This window comes from Antedon bifida, chromosome 7 (assembly GCF_963402885.1).
Source record: "Antedon bifida chromosome 7, ecAntBifi1.1, whole genome shotgun sequence".
NCBI classification, from domain to species: Eukaryota; Metazoa; Echinodermata; class Crinoidea; order Comatulida; family Antedonidae; genus Antedon; species Antedon bifida.
The window spans coordinates 5,645,374-5,669,962 of NC_136232.1; the positions used below are offsets into that span (position 1 = coordinate 5,645,374).

Genomic DNA, 24,589 nt, shown 5'->3' on the forward strand with positions numbered 1-24,589 from the left:
GTAACTGGCGTTAAATAACAGCTCAACTAGGCCTTCATTAGGTCCATCTCCACCCACAAGAATGATTTCTGTACATACGAGCAAAATCACGGTATCAACAAAATTGTACAACATTTGTATAACAAAAGTAATGCAAAGCCCAAAAGACGTATATTACCTACTGTATACACACAAAAAACAATAGGGCAACAGTGTAAAGCTCTGTCTACACTATCAAACTGTGATTTTCCCATATATGGACATGATTATATCACTATCATATGTGGGCATATCACTATCATATTATTTGGCCACATCACAATTTGTTTTTGTCAAACTAGTTTGATAGTGTAGACGAAGCTTTATACAATAAACAACGACTAATACAGTAATAGAAATACCATTAAACACGAATGTAACTACCTTCTAACTCGGCCATCACAGTTTGGTATGCTATGTAAAAACAGTATACAGTAAATAGAATGAATAAATTGCTCAAAAGACCACAAAAGTGTTTATAATAAATTATAATTTATAAATCAAAATTCAAATTACTGAGAAAATTGACGATGTTGTGGGTATCAGTTGCTGAATCAAAGCTATCAAAACGATAAAGTAAAACAGCCGGAACAAAATTGCAGAGCTTTTGGGGCACTAACCCTTGTTCGGTGTTAATTAAACTGTGTTAATTAAACTTGCTTTTTTCTTAAAATATTAATATTTATGTGATATTATTTACCTGAATAGTTAAACGTTGTAAAGACCAAGACAATCTTGATTAAAATCGCATGGAAATGCATGCTAGAACGAAAAATGATAAAAGCAGTTTCTAATGTTAGTTTCCACTGTCAGAAAAGTGTCTACATAGTTATTTAAACATCTAACACTTTATCTGCAGATATGTTAAAATTAGCCAATATGCCTACCTGTGGTAGGACCGTTAAACCCATGCCTAACAGTAATGTATCCCTAACATTTGAGGAGAGTCAATTGGCCTACATGCGGTACCACCGTTAAAACCATACCTAACAGTAATGTATCCCTAACATTTGAGGAGAGTCAATTGGCCTACATGCGGTACCACCGTTAAAACCATACCTAACAGTAATGTATCCGTAACATTTGAAGAGAGTCAATAGGCCTACCTGTGGTACCACCGTTAAAACCATGACTAACAGTAATGTAACCCTAACATTTGATGAGGGTCAATAGGCCTACATGTGGTACCACCGTTAAAACCATGCTAACATTTGAGGAGAGTCAATAGGCCTACCTGTGGTACCACCGTTAAAACCATACCTAACAGTAATGTAACTCTAACATTTGAGGAGAGTCAATATAGGCCTACCTGTGGAGTACCATCGTTAAAACCATACCTAACAGTAATGTATCCCTAACATTTGACGAGAGTCAATTGGCCTACCTGTACAGTAGTACCACCGATATTCACATAAAAAAAAGTCTTCTTAGCTTCTGGAACCCAATCCCATGAATAAAATGAAATGACAAATACATTCATATTATGCAAATTGGTGACCAACTAAAACGTGCTATTGACAAAAAAAATGGAAGATCATTGTTGCAATCTACAATATCACCATCGTCAATTTCTTAATAAAATTATTGATATTATATTTTACTCTAAATAATGAATTATTAAACCAACCTCCCCCCGCTAGCAAAAAAAAGAATTGTCTACTAACTATATTGATTCCTCGAACCAATGCAATTATTTTAACATTATCGAGGTTTGCGTCTTGTCCATTTGAGATTATTCAAGGGATAATAAAAATAACATTGCAATATGATTCTCATTTCCTTTGAATTAATCACGTTTAGTATATTCGTTTTCAAAATTAACGAAAATATAATACTCGATTTAGATACAATGCAACATGAGATAACAATTGTATTTCTCAACATGCAGCGAGGATCGTGTCGAGAAAAGTATGCCAACGGGGAGGAAGGAAGACAAACCACCCGATTCTCTGCCATGATACCGAATCTGAACTATGGCATAGTCCATCTATGGCATAGCCCATCTATGACATAGTCAATCTATGACATAGTCCGTCTATGGCATAGTCCGTCTATGTCATAGTCTATTTATGTCATAGTCCATCTATGTCATAGTCCATCTATGTATCTATGGCATAGTCCATCTATGGCATAGTATATTTATGTCATAGTATATTATGTCATAGTCCATCTATGGCATAGTCCATCTATGGCATAGTCCATCTATGGCATAGTCCATCTATGGCATAGTCCATCTATGGCATAGTCCATCTATGACATAGTCAATCTATAGCATAGTCAATCTATGGCATAGTCCATCTATAGCATAGTCCATCTATAGCATAGTCAATCTATGGCATAGTCAATCTATGGCATAGTCCATCTATGGCATAGTCCATCTATGGCATAGTCCATCTATGGCATAGTCCATCTATGACATAGTCAATCTATAGCATAGTCAATCTATAGCATAGTCCATCTATGGCATAGTCATCCAATATCTGTGATGCAGTGTTACATAATTCTGTATTACATGTGGTCCCTGTATTTATTTTAAGGCTTAGGTGAGGTTAGAGTTAAGGCAAATTATACCGGCGTCCCATGTGATACAATGCGATTCTGTATTAAAGAATTTGATACTGTACAAATTATAGATACAGTATCGAACATTGGCTACTGCTCTACTCGCAATAAAATGTTGTCAAACTTACTAAGAAATATTAATATATACTATGCTTCATGTACTTTTTCAATGCTTCATTGATTGAATACAGGTTTTAATACAATTATACAATCGATTTCTTAATATTATCTAATAACTAAATAAACAAATCGATATGCTATATCCAACCACTAATTTTATTAAAAACGTATAATACCAATGTTGCATCTTCAATTACCATCAAAGTTATTTTGCTTTATATAATTACGTTTTATCGAATGTGTCGTATCTCAAGGTCCATGTTTCACTCTATGATTACATTCATGATTAAGATCTAGCACAATGTTTAATATGTTGTAATAATTAAATTAACTTAATAAGTAAAAAAAAAAATTCAAAAAAAAAAGTGTAATTAGCCCAAAAGGTACTAGGTACTACAATTATTGCGTACGGTAAATTTGTCAAATCATTAATAGGTACATACATAATGCTTTTCTTGTTGTCTGGTATACTTATTGATGACAATGATTTTGACCACATAAAATGAATGAATGATCTATGAGAAATCACTTTTCTCTAGTCTTTCAGTTCATTTCACATTTATTTAGTCTTATCGTTTTAAGCTCTGTCCACACTATCAAACTTTATGTGACAAAAACAAATGTAATGTGCCCATATATGGACATGATGTCATATTATCACTACCAAATTTTGGCATAATCGCTACCATATTTGGGCACATCACACTGTTTTTGTCAAACTAGTTTGATAGTGTTGAATAGTTGAATTATTAAAAATGCAAATAGCTTTTATCTCCTTAAAATCTAGAATCTCCAACAGTGCATAATATTTGGTGTTTTGTATTTCAAACATGCTTTGCTGCCCTCTCGGTCTAGAACTAAACAAAAATGAAAACTAAAGTGTAAGTGTAGTAACACCACAACATTTACGCGAGCGTAGAAATCATAATCATACAATTAACTTGATTATAATTGATTTATATGACTTTAAAATAAATATTGAAATAGGCAACGTTTCTATTCCAAAATGAAACTGAATTGTGGGTTAAAAGATCCCAATGGAAATAAGCTGATAAGCTTTTTGGGCTATCCTGGAAAATCTTTTATAAATGTATTATTTGAAAGGTCCGTAATTTATGTTATCACTTTGTATGTATTTTTATGATGATTTTCCAAATAAATTCAAATCAAATCATACACCATGGAGGTAAAAGTTATAATTATTTTTTACCTCCATGGTTACACATACTCAATAATGCTTGATTGTTTTTCAATACTGTAGGCCTATAAATACAGGTATAGGTCTAATAATAGGCAGAAAGAACAAATTGTGTTGCTTTTGATAATTTTAGAATGAACTTATAGTATGTCGCATTCTCTGTTTTTGCAGAATGTATGTGTTTTTGCGTACTGATGTGCTCCAACGACAATTATGTAATTAAAGAAGCACTTTACGACGTCACCTGATCCAAGAACTACTCCATGTAGACAAACAGCCATATCTTCGGTGACGGAACTTATTTCTGTTCGCCGAAAATGTACTCGGTAAAAGGACTCCTCGGACTACTTCAGCTATCCGCGTACTTACAGTAGTCTGACCTATGACGTCAATACCTATGCCATACGTCACATTATGATATTTAAAGTTCAATTACACAGACATAAAAACACGACAACAAATATAACATAAATCACCGTTTATTATACACTGAAAATACGTATTACGATTTTTAGTAGATTTTTTTTTAAATCAACAAATACTGTAGACGACAGCAAACCACGGTAAAGCTATAACACATAAAACGAGATATATAGTATACTTCTGTAATGAAAAAAAAACCCGAATTTACATAAGACACATTTATTTCTTTTTAACTGTAGGCCTTGGTTATCTATATTTCGTTTAGGCCTATAATTGGTAATATGGTAGCTACACTACCGGTTTCAAGTGTGTAGGCCTTAGTCGTTTGGTTTTCATTTTAGTTCAATTTTAATGTTTAATGTTTATATATAATTAAATTACCTGTACCTTTGATATGCGATATTATGGATCTTTAACTATTCTTAATTTTTTTTTTTACAGCATAAAAATATATTATTTTGAACGAGCGGTTTAACTACTAGCAGTAGACCCTATTGCACAGTACAGTGATTGCTACATCTTAACCAATAGTTATAAGAACAACGCCCCAGCATAAGCAAATTGATTTTAAATAATTCTACAGTAGGTCTACGTTTCTACAGGATTAGTCAACATTATACCATACATTTTTAAAACACATAACACAATAGTTCACGAGTAATAATTAAAATTGTATTCTACATAAATTGCTTTGCTTCAGTAAAGTAGTACAAAAATATCTCTGATTGCACCGCCGCCCCACAACCTTTTCACCGTAGATATTCGTCGTTCATTATGCTGGCTAACAGGCCTTTGTACAGGCTATTTCACTATCGTGTCGGTGTAAACAAAAGAAAAGACTTTCTCTATTATCCCTTTAAAAAAAATCAAGCCAACTCAACCTTAGCGAACAATAATTCTGGTTGTTTAGTTTTTTTACAAAGTTTAAAACTATGTGCCCTAACACTCAACTTAAAACTGTTTTTACTTACTAAAGTCGTTAAAGGTGTCTTTCCTTCTACCTCGGTTGGTTAACATAAATGCACCCCAGTCATTTCGTGGGTTTGGTTCAATCGTGATAATATCAAAGGACTAACCAAATTGTAATTGACGAATGGGACACGTCTATAGTATTCAATTCATGCAACGCATCTGGTGATGAATTGTACCGTACTGTATTGTTTTCAGTATTGATGCATTTATACAAGCTCGTAACCAAGGGATGTTAAGGTTTCAAAGACCGCATCCCATTTTTACCCTGACATTTCAAACTATACACACCAGTATAGCAAATGATATGCCTAACTCATGACCAATCCACTTATCCAGTATCCCCCTGTAAAAATAACGGCTAGGCCTAAATTCTGATTATTTTATAACTATTAACTAGGGGAGGTATTATATTCTCACTCTTTCCCGATTTAATATAGGCTACTCACAAAACAAGCACAATATTAAACGCTAATCTATTAAATACAGTACCTTTCTAGCAAAATATGTTGTGAAGCCTACATTTTTTCTTCAATTTCATTGTTAAAATTCCTATAAGTATAGTATAGATTAGTTAGTTGATATTTATCATGGTTCATAGTTCATATTTATTAGTGGGATTGGTAACAATAAATCTAATCATTAGATGGACATAGTAGCATTGTTAGTGTTTGTGGAAAATACCACGGATTTTGTTTTCATGAAAAACAGTATATGTAAAACATTTTAGAAATATCAATTTATAATCGAGGGTCTAAAGCTCTGTCTGCACTATCAAATGTTATGTGACAAAAAATGTGATGTGCCCATATATGGACACGATGACGTCATATCACTACCATATCTGGACACATCACATTTTTTGATAGTGTAGACAGAGCTTTAAGATTTAAACACGACTGAAATCATCTCCAACAAATGCTGCGTTTCAGTGTAGTATCGGGTGTACTACAGCAACTATAGGTAATGTACACAATTAATTCGTCAATTAAAAATATATATGTATATATATATATACTCGAGATAAAGTGTAGGCCTATTAATCCCAGCCAAATACAATTCTTGCGTATAGTCAGCCGATGTACTGGAACGCAGCAAACGCGCAAACGTCACAAATGACGTAAAGTCACTCTTTTTATAGATGATGCCAATCATTTTCTTTCTTCAGTTATTTCTACAAGTTTGAGCAACTTCTCGATTATCTCTAGTTCATTGATCTCTTTCAACAAGTCAGCCAAATTCTAATAAAAAAAACACTTAATTAATACAGAAATAAATTGGAAGAAATGACACAACATGCGTAGATTACCACCAAACATAATTTCGAATAATTAATTGAGAAAGCACGTTCCAATGTTCTACGCATGCGCACAAACTATTTCTATCTTCTATCATCTTCTGTACTTGATGTGAGTATGGATGGAATAAAAATACTAAGAAGGAAACCGTATATCAAATACTCTATACTTTACAAGATTTTTCATAACACGTTCCACCTTAGTAATTGGTCCTTGTTAACATCCGCTTGAACCTTATTGATTAAAAAGTGTTCAAGAAATACAATTATGCTCGTGGATTGCAACTAGATTACCTTGCGAACTGAATGCAATTATGAATTCAAGAGAATGCGTAGTTATATCCTGAAGGTAAAATTGTAAAGTAATATGGCACTTATGTTATAGACTTTAATTGAATTTGAAATCATGTTCGCAATAGTGTATATTTGTACTTCGGTTGATATTTGAAATGACTTATTGGAAGGACTATCAGCAAATAGATGATAATGATGCTCAACGGAAGTTTTGTCTTTATTTGGTACTAGTCTGTCTGTTTCAATATGTACTCTATTACCAGACTTTGCCAAAACAAATGGAAATTGACATTTATGTAGATGAGATCAGCGTTGAAAAGGAAAACATGTCAAAATGTAACGTTATACATTCATCTAATTTACATACTATATAGATAGAAAATAAATTTGGTTTGACAAAATCTGTTTAGTTATATATATATATATATAACTAAACAGATTTTGTATATATATATATATATATATCACCGGGCGGTTTAGAATTAATGTTCTTTGCCTCTTGTGTTTATATATATGTATATATATATATTTGTATATATATATATATATATCTCCAAAGGCAAATTACTGAAAAAAATGACAATGCTGTGGGTATCAGTGGCTGGATCTCAATGGAGATACAACAAAAAAGCGAAAAGCTAAATCAAAACGATAAAGTAAACAGCCAGAAAAGTTAGCAGAGCTTTCGGGCAACACTTCATATATATATACAATTGAGGACTAGTGCTGTTCCGCCGTACCACGCCGAGAATGGTAAAGAGTCGCTATCCAATCGAGTTTGAACAATACCATGAAAGCCCCAGTGGTCTAATGATTAGGACAACTGCATATCAAGCAGACGGTCCGAGTTCGAGTCTCGGTTGGGGCGACTTTTTCTCATTCTCACAGATTTCCTCATCTTTATCATTTCAAATTAATTAATTCAAATTTCAGTATATCACCGGGCGGTTTAGAATTAATGTTCTTTGCCTGATGTGTTTATATATATCTTTATTTATTTTTTTATTTAAAAATTATAAGCCTATATTACCGTAGATATATCGCTTCCTTCGTCAATATCATCTTCTGTACTTGATGTGAGTATGGATGCGTCTGAATCTAAATATTCATCTATAGAGTTTAAAGTGATGTCGTTACGTTGAGGATTTCTCTGTTCCGACTTATACACTTGTTCCAGACGAATTGGCAATGGACGTATCAAGGCCTTTTGTAAAGGACTGCGCTTAGAGCCGAACATACCCCTGTGTATTTCATTTCCATATGCCTGGTATCCAGCATGTGGACCTGGCAAATACATACGTGGCTTCCTAGGGTTGATAAGGTCTTGTGAATTCAACTTCTCTACCAGCCTGTACAGCTCTAATAGCTGTGATGGATCGGGTACATCCGGGTTATCAATTGGATCATCAGCATTCGTAAGAGGATTTAGGTTAGCGCTTCTATACGCAAAGTATTTCCCTTCGTTGTAGTCTGGCATATCAAATCTGTGCCCTCGTCGGCTTTCCAATTCTGGGGAAGCGGAGATAACGTGCGGTAAAAATCGACCGAATTCCCTAGAATCACTAGGCCGAATTAGTTCGGGCATATATACGTCATTGTTGAAAACCTCACTTTGCTCGCTTTCCGAGTCAAATGGTTCTTGCAGGTCATAGCTGGATATGTCAATAGATTCTTCTAATGCGTCCCATACATCATTTTCTACTCGGGGCGCCTGAAGACTTCGTTTGGTTTTACTGGCTGCTGGAACTAAATCATCCGCAATGTGGTTTAAGTCAAACGGAACTAAGAAATCATCGTTTCCTTTAATAAAGAAAAAAATATAATGTTATTAAATGATTAAAAGAAGTAAAGTATACCTACATTTCTGACATTTAGTAAAAATAATAACATTTTTTTCAGATAATTCGTGTTCTATTTTGATACACTTCTCCGTTAGTTTCCTAATTTGCGCTAATTCAGGAACAGCAGACTGTTTTGATTCAAGAAATTGTCAATTATTGCAATGCATTCTGCAAAAAATACATTATTACTTTAAAGGTCCGATTTTATCAAGTTGTCAAAAGTTGTTATATTGTCCGTGACGTTCTAAACATTCTGGTAAGAGGATTTGCAAATGTAAGTTAGGAAAAGGAGTGTATCAAAGCAACGACTAATTGTAAAAGATTTGGTATCTTCCCAAAAAGTTAAAAACATTCCGGTATTAATAGAGGATTTTCACGTTAAAATAATAAGAATATTAAGTTTTTCAAGGCAGAAATGGCATAATTATCTTACAAATTACCTCTTTTTCGCATTCCTTCAAGTGTTGGAAAGTTTACTGCGTAATACTTAAATAAATCTACTGCCCTCTTATTTCTTTTATCTCCCTCATAAAACGGCATGTCATTGAAACCTTCGGCCACATTATTGAAGTCACCAGGTCTAGGATATCTGGCTAGAGCCTTCTCAATATCCGCTCTTTTAGGATCCACTTCATTAAACTCCTCTTCTTCTACATCGGAAACATCTTCAGAGACACTACTGAACAGTTCAGATACCTCAGAAGAAGTTAAACTAATGTCATAATAAGAAGATGAAAGAGAAGAGGTATCAGTTCCATCAACTTCTTCCTCTTCTTCATTATCACTTTCTTCAAAACTTTCAAGAGAGCGTTTGCTTCTTCGAGTTTTCACTTCGTTGATGGCTTCCTCTATACCGCCAACATCGTTAGTCTGCTCTTTGCTATCTTCCTCACTTTCTCCACTCTCAAACTCAGTTGGTCTGTCGTATGAAGGATCCTTAATAGTGTCAGAACTGTCACTATCAAAAACTGTGTTCTTAAAACTGTCGTCTTCTGATCCTTCACTGAATTCCGTCAACCAGGAGAGTTCTCTCCAGTCTCCGATGTAGCTATAATATTCTCCATAGTTACTTTCACTTGCCATTTTAACTGAGCTAATTAGTTCATCTTCTACTGCCTGATCCTTTACTGATGTGTCAATGAAAGATGATAGGTCCGAACTTTGACCTTCTACGTCTGAAATTTGACCTTCTACGTCAGACGGTAGTTCAGACGATGGTATGAAGATCATGTCATACGGTAGGTCATTTGGTAGAATGTTTGAAGACGAATATGCAATTGTATTATTTGGGTTAAAGTTTGCAAATGTGTTGTCACCGGAGGCCTCTGTTTCTTTAGTTTTTGCTTCTTTTGTTTCACCTTCAGTTGATATACCAGCAATTAAATTTACTTCATCTATTAAAATAAAATCAAGAACACAAAAATATATTTTCATTATTTCAACAAAACAAAATGAAAAGTTTGTTTCTAATATCTTGAATGAATATTTAAGTACGACAAACAAGTATAAAGTTTGTACAAAAAATGGTTGGATAAAAATTATATATACAAATTATATCATCAAATTATTATATATTCTATAGAATTAATTTAGCGGCAAATAGTCTAACGGAAGTCTAGACTTTGCTTTATATTATAGTTTGTCGCGTTATGCATAATGGAACATACGGATCAAGTAGAAGACGGATCGATCTTTTGTAGTTCACAACGCGACCTCATAACACCTTACAACAAATAGTAATTTAAAGTCTGGATGATTAGACGCCATTATATTGCGAACAAGAAATAAAGCGTCAAGAAAATGCATGTCCACCAAGACTTCGTACATTAATAAATTCAAATTTGTTTAGCTATATATAACTCATTGGTTTAGTTCCATCCGAAGCGTGTTTGTATGAGTTTCAATTTGCGACGACCAACGACCTATAGAGCAATATATCGCAATCGTTGGTTGTCCCCTGGACCCTAAATTCTCAAAAACGTTCCCGTTTGAATTTTTCTGCGTGCGCACAATTTGTAGATCGTCACAAATAATAAGCTCCCTATAGACGCATATTCGAGAGTGACACGTTTATTCGCATAGCTACCGATTGGCACCAAAGGTATCCCAACGTTAAGGACAATTCACGAGTGGTAACGGTAATACAGATATAGAGACGGGCGGTTTCCGCTGAAGATAGATACACGACTCTGGGACAAGTTACGCGGTTTCCGCTTACCGTTACCGCTCATCTGTGTGAATTGGCCTTTACATGTAACCACATGCGTAGACATTTGGTTGGGCGTAATTACTTTCAACCTAAATACGTCACCCATTCAATAAAATTCTTCCTCTTCTACTATTAGTATTAACCGATGGATAATTACATAAATCTTAATTGGTGTTATCTGTTGGTCAATAATTGCTTTCGAAAAACGTACAGCGATTTGTTGGCTCGCTCTTACGCACGAATTGCTAATAAGCATCATCTAAGAATTCGGCTAACCAATGAACCGAATCCAAAATCAGTTTAATGATGACAGTTTATAACAATATAAACCTACTTAGATACTATATTAAATTTCAAAACCGCATGCTATTGTTTTATTATGTGAAAATGAATTAGATTGGCGTAAATAGCAATATCTAACTACCAATGGTTTGTTGTTGTCGGTGACTTTTCAATCCAATCCAATATTAGGTTGTGTTTTTTTTTCATACATAGAGAAACTCGCAATTAGCCTAGGATGGATAAACTATAAGTTATCATACTTATAACAAGTCTCGTTTGAGGCTTAGGGAGTGGAGTAGAAAGAGTCATGAGTTGCAATCCTGGCACTAGGTCAGGATTGAACCATAGACTTGGGATTGGAGGCAACCATCTAACCACTACACTGCCGTACTTTGAGAAAAGGGCTTAACTACATTTTTTGAGAAATTGAGATTTTTTTCTTATTTGACTCTTGAGGGTATACTCTATCACTTAAATTGACCAGTTATCCCAAAATATGTCTATAAATATGAAATTTATGATAATTATTATTATCATTATTGGGGCTTATCTACAAACACCTATAGAAATTATTTGACAAAAGGCCTCAACTACAGTAATTGACCAATCAGATAACAGTATGATGAATATATAATGAGGCATAAGCTCTTACCAGAAAAGCCGTTTTCATATATTTTGTAATTTTTTTACAAATTACCTGATCTAAATTACAGTTATAATTTATTTTAATTAAAGTTACTAAATGTTTACTAAAAATCACACAAAACAAATGCAAAAGTGCAGTGTTTTCGAAATATTTCTCGCCATTTTTAAGTACAAATAATTTGAGAAAAGGATTTATCCGCAATTTGAGCCCCCAAAATAAAAAAATAATAAATGGAAATTATGTCAGATATTTTTTAAGCTTTTGAAATATATTCATTTGAAAATAAAATACTACATGAACTTTTGTAATGAAAAACACGTTTTGGTCAATTACTCAAAAAGAGCTTTTTGTAGATAAGTCCTTTTCTCAAAGAACGGCAGTACAGCTCCATTATTCCAAATGTGTAAATGACGTATCCTGAACAAAGCAAGTATTAAAACATTGCAATAAATAGGCCTATAATAATTAACACGAAAGGACAATTAACTTTAGCTCTGTCTACACTATCAAACTTTATGTGACAAAAAATGTGATATGCTCATTTATGGACATGATGTCATATCACTGCCATATTTGAGCATATCAGTACCATATTTGGGCACATCACACTTTTTTTGTCAAACTAGTTTGATAGTGTACACAGAGCTTTATATTAGCTTATAGAAGTGTTCACGGAAAATGTGGATTTTGACAGCGAGTTTTTGATGTATAATAATAAATCAAAAAGGTAATTAGGAGAGATTAAAATTGAAGTTATGACATATCTACCTTGTACGTTTGTGTTTGGTTTTAAAATTTCACCGCCTGAGGTCTTCTCTAAGACAGGTGCGCCAACAACGCGTTGGTTGCTCCTCATAAATGCACTCACCATGACAACGAACAACAGACGATGTAGAATCATTGTTGAAACCTGGCAAGATAAAAACACAAAAGTGCCAAATTTAATTAATCTGCATTGATGGCCACGAAAACATATTCTATAAATTGATAAATAATTACTCATCCGTAACTTTATGCTCTATGTCTCATTAAGTCAATTCAATTTTAGGTGTTATTCAACGATGTTTTTTTTTACAATGAAAATAATGTGTTGCGTCATTGCGTATGGTTTTCAAATAACGTAAATGTTACGCAGCATTAAAACCAACGCGTTTATTATATAAGAAGTTGATGATTTACTTCATTCAAAACTGTATAGGCCTAATGTATGATGCTTTTGCTCTTAATCGAGGGAATTCAAGTTTTCCACTGTGCTGTTAAGGCAGGTTTAAATGTGGCTCTTGGTACTAATATTATTATTATTAAAATCTCAATCATTATTGTTGATATAAAATATACAGAAGACATTTTTTAACACGCTATTTTAAATTATTTTAAAGTACGCGCTACGATAGGCGAATCAGCTATTGTAGTTAGTAACACATATTATTTCTATTCATGCCACTGTTTTCGTTCGTCCTTAAGCTCTGTCTACACTATCAAACAAGTTAGACAAAAATCATGTTTGATGGGCCCAAATACGGTTGTGATATGCCAGAATATGGTAGTGATATGCCCAAATATGGTAGTGTATGATGTCATCGTCCAGAAATTATTATGGGCACATCCCATTTTTTGTTAGATACAGTTTGATAGTGTAAACAGAGCTTTATGAATCTAAACAAGGCCATATACATAACTGCAGTCGCGTGCTCAAGTTAGTGTTTACCGACCGACCGACCGACCGATCGACATAGTGAGCTGTAGAGTAGCGTTGCACGCGACTAAAAAGCTAGATGGTAAATCTAGAAGTAGATATGTTGGAGGAGTTTGTCAAGAGCAGCAGCAGAGCATTTGCATCACAACAAGACACGTGTCCTTTTTTGTCGATTCTTTACGACCACTTCACGTTGAAAGCATAAAGCTTACTGAACATCAATGTATTTAGCTTAATGTTTAGCTTTAACAACGTTGACGATTTATGTAAGTGCACTACGGATAAAACAGTAATGTATGAAAATAACCTGTATATGTATCATACTGTAGTGCCCAGTTCTTTAACAGTGTTGCGCACAAAAGGCTAAACAATGACAATTTATGTAAGTGCACTACGGATAAAACAGTAATGTATGAAAATAACCTGTATAATTATGTATCATACTGTAGTGCCCAGTTCTTTAACAGTGTTGCGCACAAAAGGCTAAACGTTGACAATTTATGTAAGTGCACTACGGATAAACAGTAATGTATGAAAATAACCTGTATATATATCATACTGTAGTGTCCGGTTCTTTAAAAATGTTACGCGCAAAAGGCTAAACAGTTACACACTACATATTTTGGGCTTCTTGTAAATCGGGATATCCCGTAAGATACCGTCTCCACCCTTAGGCCTAATTATTCGGATAGTATAGGGGCCTACAATTATTCAGTGATAATTGCTGATTACAATTTTGATACATAATATACATAATAATGAATTTTGAAATGATCAAAACATAGACCTACAGTAAGATTTTACCAATCACATTCGGACTGTCGCTTGTCATTAGTCAATCTTTGGAACCTGGTAAACTGTCACTCTGAATAAGGAAGGGTTAAATGTTACTAGTCCTAAAAAATTTGTTTTTCTAAAATTCCTAAAAATACTATGTAGGCCTACCAATTAATGTTCTTACAGAAAAATCAAGTAAAACGATTCAATTCTTGAATTCTTCGATCGAAAGCATATCTTTCATCAATTATAAATGTATGTCATAAGTCATAATTTCAACCGAATGTGCGAAATGTCAATAAAATGCAATGCGATCTGAAGTTGAGCCAGATTAGTTGTTAAGGATCACTGATCCAATTCTAACCTAACGTTGTATGTAAGGCAATCCTCTCAGCATTAATATCGTAACACATGTATGTAAAGTATACTACTATTAGGAAGCCAGATAAAGATCTTAATAGCAAACACGTCCGCTCTCGGAATTCAACTCACTTATAAGTTTTGTCACTTTTCAAAACCAGCCTGGAATACTAATGCTCCATATATTTACATTGAATTAGGCTTTTGAATAATGCTTGATTCTCGCTAAAGACGCAACCCAAACGTAATCACAACGTTATGCGTGGTTCCCATAAAGCTTGGTTCCCACTAGAACGTAACGCAAGGACGTAAACGCAAGCGTGTTAACCAATGACAAGCGACAGTTCGAATAATCCATCATTTGTGATTGGTCAATTCACTTACGTTGCGTTACGTCCTTGTGTTACGTTCTAGTGGGAACCAAGCATTAGAGGCCCAACACAACGACGTAACGCAACGTAAGGGATTTGACCAATCACAAGCGACAGATTATTCGGACTGTCGCTTGTCATTGGTCAACTCATTTGCGTTGCGTCTGTGTAGTGTGAACAATCTTAAATATTCAGGGTGGCAGAAGAGGAGTTTTATGTGAAACTCTTTTATTTTGAATATTCGAATTACAGTAATTAAAACATACATCAGGTGGTTATCGCCTTATGAAGATGAAGGAGAATATGTAGAAACTGTCTAAATGTGTATCAATTCGGAGAAGAGTGGAATACTTGGAAATTAACTCGAAAAAAACTCCTTTTTTCATAAAGTTCCCTTTTCAAATTAGAGATCAGTAACGAATTAACAATGTTGTCAAATATTATACCTTAGCTAGAAGGCAAAGTCTACTAAAGCTAGGCCCAAAATTATCATTCTTTCAGTTGCCTTTCCACACAAACTCGAACATTTTGCGAAAAAAAAACAGCCACCCACTTGTAAATCCTTGCTACACTTGCTTATTGAATACATAATTAACGAAGATTCCGTTTGTCTGTTAAGAATAGAGTTTTGATTTAGATAAAATGTATTCAAATAGGTTTACACTAAATCACTTCGGATACAGTGGCATCCATCAGGTGTTTATACACCCTAATGATGATTAATTCTGTCAAAACTATGCAACTAATGACTATCGATAAGAAATCAATTTGTTGCGTTAACATTGCTTCTAGGCTAACGTTAGAAACAGGTCTCGGGTTCACCAATTTAGACACGGAAACAGAACGGTCGTGATTGTGAATCTATGATATCACTTAGAAGATTGCTTTACATTATATCAATTGCATTTTACATTCGTGCGTATAACACATGTAAGTTTACGGGTGTATTTTATAACGATGTAGTTATCGCCATCTTTAATGTCTCTGTGTCGCATTGCCACAGTTATCAAAATGCCTAAAGTAAAGATTTGCTTAAATGAGACAATTAATTAAGGTAGTTTCTATAAAGTACAATTCATAATTTAATTGTGTATGTTTGAAAGATAATTTATCCCAGACTTTTACGTAAGTTATTCATATAGTGCTAATTCAGTTTTTTTCCTATGGAAATCCTGATTGATTAGAGCCATAAACATAAAAAGATTTAGATGGATATTATGCTTATTATATTCATGCAAATATTCTGTCTCCCCTGTTAACAATCTGTCTAATACAATTAATGCGCCATTCTAAGCATTAAATGAGATGGAGATGGTTTAAAGCTGTCTACACTTATCAAACTAGTTTGACAACAAAAGTGTAATATGACGTGCCAAAATATGGTAGTGATATGCCCAAATATGATAGTGATATGACATCATCATGCCAATATGGGCACATCACGTTTTTTCACAGAGTGTGATAGTGTAGACAGAGCTTTAGAAAACACAGTCAAATAATCAGAAACCTAAGCGCTGTATACATAAGTACAGGCATTGCTAAAGCGATTTTCGATAGCTTGCGATAGCAACAGCAAGAAGCATGCAAAGGTTCATTATAATTAATAATATATTATGATGATATTTGCTGTGTGTAAACTGAACCGCTAGAATCTACATCAAGCTCACTCTTGGAACCATTAATATTCGTTTGATGTTGCCTAACTGTGAATATGGTAAATACTATAGTATAGCGTCTTTATCATCGCCACGAAAGCTTGGTTCCCACTAGAGACGCAACGCAAGAACGTAGACGCAACGCAAGCGAGTTGACCAATGACAAGCGACAGTTTGAATATTTGGTCAAATCACTTACGTTGCGTTACGTCCTCCAAATCACTTACGTTGCGTTTCTAGTGAGAACAAAGCTTAAGTCGGCCTATATTCACAACCAACCAACACTCTCACATCCATCATTAGTGATGTATGAATGCAAGCTAAACCAATTTCAAAGATGGTTCATTTCGATGCATTCATCTCCATGAAAACCATAGTCTGGCTTTATCAAATTACTTTTCTAACTCATTATTACATTCGTCGCCTTCTTTCTCAATGTCATTATAAATTAATAAGGAATAGTAGTCTAGCAAGTTTTTTCTAGCTGATGCTATGTTTTTGTCACGAGATTACGCATACGTAATGAGAGTTCGTTACCTGCATTGTTCAACTAAACCTTAATAAAGTATGAAGTACGTCTTGCGTATTATAACTTGTACTATACTAATAATATACTTGTTGAATACATTTAAAATGAAGAGAAACCCTAGACGGTCCAGCCATAATGATGTAGGAAATAAGTAAATGATTGGGTACTGTTTACGTTTTCTGTTTCTGACGAGTAAAACGAAAATAAAAAATAATTAAATGTGTTAAATCACAAGAAATGAGATAGATTTTGTATTTATTTATTACACCTTATTTATAAAGGTGACTCTAAAAAGCGTATGCTGAAAAAAAAGGGGCCCTCTTGATAAGTGACAGTGGCTGTGTGTATACTAGTACACCGGGGTAACCCCCTACTCGTCTCAAAAGATGTACCAGGTTCTTTAAAGTGCACATAAGCCAGATGTGTACACTGGACCTACGGTTTATAGTCCTTTTCCGAGAAGACTCGTTCTACCACCAGAACCATGGAGCGAATGAGGCTTAAACCGATAGATGGCAAATGCTAGCGTGAAATAAAAAAAAGCACTAATTGACAAAAAGAAATTTTAGAACAGTATAAATGTAGACTGGTGGTAATTAAAAGGCATAGGCAATTAATTACCAGTTCTTGAACATAAGCAAAACAGGTATTTGACTTTATAAACGATATGTTTGTTCACATTTAGTATACCGTACTCTACGGTTTAATCCAGTTCTGACCTGTAGTTGACCAGTTCACAAAGACTAACAGAATAATTACCACTTTGTATCGTTGGTAACGTTTAGGTAATGAGCACACGTGATGTGCGCTAGACATTACTGGTGCGCGACATTGTTTTATTTAATTTTAACAAATGCAAGTGGACATTTTACAGGGCATTGAAGTTTATTAACCTAAAAACATGAAGCATACACAAATAAAAAAAAGTATCACAGAAAGGTAAGTTAAATAGACCTTGACGGTGGGTAATTTTGAAAACATTATTCATTTCATAAATGTAAAATATTATATTATTGAATAATGTATACACAATCAATAATTAAAATTGAAATAAGTCACGGTCGAACCAATACCTTGACGGAGACTTATATTTAAACAAAAACGAATTTCCTTATATAAAGGTGCAAATAAGTGGAAAAAACTTGGTGTTTGACCAAGGCAATCTAACACCATGACACTGAGTTCACCTTACTAGGATAGGAACTCGTAACAGTTTTTTGATCTTTATGTCTGGCTGCGAAAAATACAGACTGTACTACTGTATATTCTCCGCAGCGTGTGGTGTCTCTTTAAGGGCGTGGGACTGATCGTGTCGCAGCCACAGATAAACCCTTTGATATGCGTAGCAGTATCCTGTTGCTAGATTACCTTGGTTTGACATTCATTCGTGTCATCTCATTTAAATATCAAGAACTTAGGCCTACATAAAGTAATGCTTTGTTTAAAACAGGCCAATATTTAATGACTTTATTTGTATTTTGTATGCACACTCACAGATCAGCAATGTGTTGGTCTGGGCCTTCGGGTCTGGGCCTAGCCTTCGTGGATAAATATGGTTGAATTGAATTGAAATTGCAGGTTTGTATTCTGCCCAAGACAATCTAATTTCCTTACTCTAACCAAGGCAATCCTAGCTCTCTGACGCTTACTATGGTTTGACATGTAGACAAATTACTGTAAATTTAGTTAGACTATAATATATTATAGAGACTCATTCTGTCGTATGAATGTCATAATTAAAGTAAAATTAAGTTATTACGTCACAATGTCTAATTTAACTACTACAGTATATACAGAATTCTTGTTATGTCGTTTAGTAAAAGCGTCGTTCACAGCGATAAGCCGCAAATTTGTAGGCCTGCGTCAAAGAACGCCATATTCAATACTGGTTTGTTTACTTGTAATTATACTCAGAGAATGTAGAGTAATATCCTCATTTAGTGTAAAATTATTACTGGCTAATAGCAACGCGAATATTTCGAACTAATTAAACTGATTTAAAACGAGTTCTATTGAATACAATTTTCCGTACACGCAACAATTCAAAACGAACCCACGGATTGATAAGGTTTATGTTACAGACGGAATAGTGAGGCAAAACCAACGTAGCAATGTAGTTGAGCAGGATAGATATTAGCGAAGCTACCCGACAACTCCCTTTCCCTCTCCAACCCGATCCCAACCTCTCCGCAACGGTTTTAAAATGTAGTTTAAAACCTCCACAGTGTAACAAATCTGGTGATTTTGATACTGTAGGCCTACTCCTAAGTTCCATAACCCAACCCATCCTCACCCATCCACACACACACACGTAATGTTTTAATATTATATATAGTGTCTTTATCGACAACACACAAGAAATCATCTTTATAATATTATTAATCATTACAATAATTAAAATCATAATTAGTATCTTTCATCTAATTATTTTGTTCTTAATATCTTTCACTTCATCATCCATTTCTTCTTATCATGATTATCTTGTATGGGCCCACGGGCCAATTTACACAGACGAGCGGTAACGATACAGAATCTATGTTATTCATTTTAACCATTTACACACAACGCCGAGCGGACGGGCGGTTAAAATTACCGCTCAGGATATACAGATTCTACGTGGGACAAGCTACGCGGTTTAATTTTCCGCTTACCGTTATTACCGCTCGTCTGTGTGAATTGGCCTTACAATGTGTGAATTACGTATCCGCCATGCAAAACGTCAGTAATATATTGTACCTGTATTGCTTTCACTTCACTCAATACAAGATGTTATGCTTCACTCATTCTATTCATTAGCGACGGATACTGCAGTCAACACACTTCTTAAATCCTATACAATTTCATAATATTATTCCACGTTATGAAAAACGTAATAAGCATCCGTGCGTCGTCGAGAGAGAATACATTACACATGTGATACTGCCTCGATGTATTCCAGCGACGAATTGCTTGACTGACATCTAATTGATTTTCAGAGTTATAAATGTAATATACAGAATATTCAATATATAAATGTGTCATGTATAAAATGTTAACGTCTTTATGTAATATGAAATTAAGTACGCCGTGACAATTGACAATTAAAATATCAAATTTATATCTATACAGAAAAATGGAAATATATAAAGTGCTGACTTTTATACATTCAATTCCAAATTATTGTTTTTTAAATAACCGACAACGTACATATTTTATGCCGTTCAGATTAAGAATTACACTGAGAATTACATATGAACTCGTAACAGTCCTTTGGTATTATATTATTCTGGCTGCGAAAAATACCAACAGTACTGTACTATGTACACATTCTCCACGGGTGTCAAGGGGCGTGGAACTGATCGTGTCGCAGCCACAGATAAACCCCTTGATCTCCGAAATTCAGCATCCTGTGGTTAGATTCCCTTCATATAACGACAAAGAGTTTAATTCATTCGTATAAGATGGCCTGTTATAACATGCATACATTGCCTGCCACCGGTACGGTACCAGAAATGGAATTACGTAATCAATTCATTATAAAACGAAGAGTAACTAGCGCCATCATCACAATATTAATGAAGTAACACTGTGGGGAATGTTTTTAATTTCTTTTATGTTCTATCCCTAGCTAATCTTAGTTTAATTAGAAAACTTTCCAATTGTTTTTTCAAAATATATTGATTAATGTTGGTTATAATAGGATGTCCTCTATATTAATTACTTCTTTATATACGACAAGTCCTTACAACGGTCGTAAAATGGAAAAGGATACGCCGCGCCTGTCAACGTGGTAATTGATGAAAATAATAACAAACTTACTTATCTTTAGTTTTACTGGTAATTAACTTACGCACTCATCGCCTTGCTCGAGCACCATACAATTAGCACGAGTGTGAGATAATAATATTCAAATATTCCTATATTCGGGTATGTATATCGGTAGAACACCGTACATCATAAATTATTATAATGTTCGTATCACCTAATCATCGTAGTCACGATTTCACATCTGTTCTTATTTTTTGTTGTATTTTATTTTAGATGCTGTTGGATTGATAAAACCAGTTTCTTACAATTAAATTATGTAATATCTGTACTTATGTGCAGCGCATGTTATTCCTGGGAACACCCATAAACTATTTTACTAGACGTCAATTGTTTCCCCTTTTCTAATAATTTGACAAGATTGTTCAGTTATGAATGATGACCAAACCTTTCCGTTTGTTTCAGAGTTTCGACAATCTTAAAAAATATGTATTGCCAAATCTCAACTTTACATTAATAAAAGCAAGATACTTTTGCTAATTTGTTATTTTTTTTAAAAGATAGTATAGGCCTAACACACCCGAGTAGATTCTAGCCATTTGTTTCGATGATTGTGGGTCACATGATATTCAATAAATACGCTATTGAACCCATACGTCATCAATCGTGCAATTTTGGTATACCGGTGGTCATTGAATTAATAATATGCGCGCGTTACATTATTTTGTAATACAAGACATACGTTTGTTAAATTATATTTTACATTGCTACTTATCTACCTAATGTTGAAAGACGTTCGTTGCATAGTGTATTTCAACAGATCGTGTCATAATTAGAGATCGTCGATTTATATAATCTCTTTATCAAATCAATAAGAATAACAAATTAGTGTATGAAGCACATCAATAGAGATGCTTCCGTCCCTGAACCGCCGACACAGACTGGCTAATTCCACATTTTGTCAAGATCTCAAAATTATGAAAGCAAATTGCATGTAGAGAATAACACTTCGGTATAATAATTTCTCAGCGAGGCTTCTCTCACTGCGCATGCGCATTATCGGAAATTGTTGCGAAAATTGCGCCAAGATTTGTTGTCTGATTAAATGCAGATTGTTAAGTATGAAATAATTTGACATTTAAAAATAATTAACTATGCTTTTAAAACAATAATGATAGGATTCAAACCGTGTCGATGCAGGTGGTCAATTTTTAAAGAACTGATGATTTAAAACAAGATTTTTAGAAATAATTAGAAACAAAAATCGATACGCGAGAATGTCACGTATCATTGATCATATTATGTCATTGCCAAGCAAAACACATCATAACAATTAGCGTATACAAAGGGAAAACTATAACGATGATGCTCTAGTATCGAGTACCGTGGATAGAGAACAGAATCACTGTCAAATTATCAACTCATTTCAGTCGATTTTCGCAATAGAACATAAAAAATATAAATACATCAACATAGTTAGTGTTAGTTTTTTAGGAATACCGTATAATATGAACATTCATTGTGTTTCAAATATGTTCTAGTATCGAGTATCGTGGATAGAGAACTGAATCATTGTAAAATCACTCGTTCCAGTCGATGTTTTAGCAAAAGAACATAGTCAATATAAATACATCAACATAGTTAGGTAGTGTTTTAGGAATATCGTACTGTAATGTGAACATTCATTGTGATTAGTCCAAATATCTAGAAATATTTTAAAGCAAAAGAGTTCAGAAGAAATAAGTTGATGTGAAAACAATAAGCTTCTATGAATAGAAAATCAATCTTACTTCAGTTCAGAAAAAAAGAGAATGACTGAGACATTAGTAAAGCAAGATGACGAAAACAAATGAGTTTATAAAACTATAGAGCTATCTATATTAATCAACGATAGAAATAGAGGTTAGATTCATGACGCGGGCCTACTTCTTACGCTCTCTCCATACTATCAAATTGTATGTGATGTGCCGATATATGGGTATCACTACCATATTTGGGAATATCACTCTCATATTTGGGCACATCACATTTTTTTTTGTCAAACTACTACTACTCTGTAGACAGAGCATTAGATTGTCACACATATTCGGTCCAAAACGAGAGACTATTACCTCTGTATGACATTACAAATTAATAATAGTATGTCATTTAAATCCTATTTCGACAGATAAACTAGAAACAAAGATGTGGTACACATTACTATTCATGTAAAATATACAACAATGGCATAGCATTACAAATGGATTGCTATACGCAGAAGAACAGCAATGAAAGAATTAAGCATTTAATTATTATAATTATAAGCACAAACATTTTAGATCGTCCATAAAATGAAACAAATAGAATGGGGGGAGGGGAATGACAACACTATTATTATGGGCCGAGGAAAGTATATAAAAAAACATTTTGACGCATCTAAAATTATTCTGTATTGCATATTTTAATGACATTAATTAAGTCTACTTCTTTATTCCTACAGTAGGCCTATAATGTTTGTTTTAAACCAGTTCAATCTCAGAGTTGAGTAATAATTATTTAAAAGCTTGAATTTAGATTAGATTTATTCAATGTAATATCTTATGACATGGGAATGATAATCATAAACATGAATTACTTGTTTTCTTACGCAACAAAAGTATCATGCATATTTGAGATCGTCCATATAATGTATGTAATAAAAAAGCTAATTTAAGAATGAGGGTGAAATGAACAAACATGGGCCGAGAGGAAAATAACATTTTACACATCTGGAACAAGAATGATTATACATCTATTTTTATGAAATTATTTAATTTATACTTCTTTATTTTTACAGTACAAATGCTGGTTTTAAAACAGTCCAATCTCAGAGTTTAGTAATATTTAAGGCTTGAATTTAGATTAGATTCATTCAATGTAATCTTTGGCATGGGAAAGATAATCATAAACATTAATTACTTGTTTTCTATAATGTAACAAAAGTATAATGCATTCCGGCATCCTAAATCAATTTTTAATATAAATATAATTAGTAAATCTAATACAGTAATAACAATTAGGCTTTTCGCCAGGCAGAAAATGTACCGCATTGCGCATAGTAGTCTTTGAATTTGTATAGCTTCCTACCACTCAACAAATTATCTCGGTCTAAATTTCACAGTTTTTAACAATAACAAAAACCACTTACCGTCGTAAAATGAAGTTATAGAAAAATACTGACGAACAAGGCACCTTCACACATTAAAATACAATTATATCCTTATATTGGAATAATGTCAGTATACTCCGTTGATTTCCTTCTCTATTGCGTTGATTTCCCGAGTATAGCCGCCGTTATACTAAATTAGATGGAGTTAGAGAGAAACGCATCGTCGTCTACAATGCATCTCTCGATTCTAATTTACCTTTTCTAACAGACGCTGACTGATCTTGCAGGTTTCCGCTTAGGTCACCATCAGCATAATATCAGCCTTGCTTATGCAGGTGATTTACGCGTTGTTGTGTGTTTCCAGAAACGCGTCATGGTTCGTATATAACGCATTATGTGAAATGTTCAGGAAAGGTGTAACGCGTTTTAATTCCTATGTGATTCTCACTTGGAGAATCGTTTTTTTTTTCT

The 24,589-nt window shown here is 33.9% G+C and overlaps 1 protein-coding gene across 3 annotated transcripts; it reads right to left on the bottom strand.

The window, feature by feature from the left end:
* Nucleotides 1–4,361: 4,361 nt before the first annotated feature.
* On the bottom strand, nt 4,362–24,351 carry LOC144847892 (uncharacterized). Of its 3 annotated transcripts, XR_013613806.1 has the most exons (6): nt 24,158–24,351; nt 12,628–12,769; nt 9,163–10,116; nt 7,912–8,681; nt 5,293–6,531; nt 4,362–5,175 (listed from the first exon to the last, which is right to left on the bottom strand). XR_013613806.1 is itself a non-coding variant. In XM_078704459.1 (5 exons), the coding sequence occupies exons 2-5, from the start codon at nt 12,758–12,760 to the stop codon at nt 6,442–6,444; spliced, it is 1,947 nt and encodes a 648-aa protein (XP_078560585.1). In that variant the 5' UTR covers nt 12,761–12,769; nt 24,158–24,351; the 3' UTR covers nt 4,362–6,441. The 3 variants fall into 3 exon arrangements, 2 of the variants coding, with proteins under 2 accessions (XP_078560585.1, XP_078560586.1); XM_078704459.1 differs by having other exon boundaries at nt 4,362–6,531; XM_078704460.1 differs by lacking the exon at nt 4,362–5,175 and having other exon boundaries at nt 6,508–6,534.
* Between the last annotated feature and the right edge of the window lie 238 nt (nt 24,352–24,589).

Bases quoted from the DNA above. Each gene is read 5' to 3' on its own strand.
- LOC144847892 (XM_078704459.1), bottom strand. From the start codon at position 12,760: ATGATTCTACATCGTCTGTTGTTCGTTGTCATGGTGAGTGCATTTATG. The intron at 8,682-9,162 runs GTAATTTGTAAG...TCTTTATTAAAG, and splicing joins TGAAGGAATGCGAAAAAGAG to GAAACGATGATTTCTTAGTT. The intron at 6,532-7,911 runs GTAATATAGGCT...TTTTTTTATTAG, and splicing joins AAGGAAGCGATATATCTACG to AATTTGGCTGACTTGTTGAA.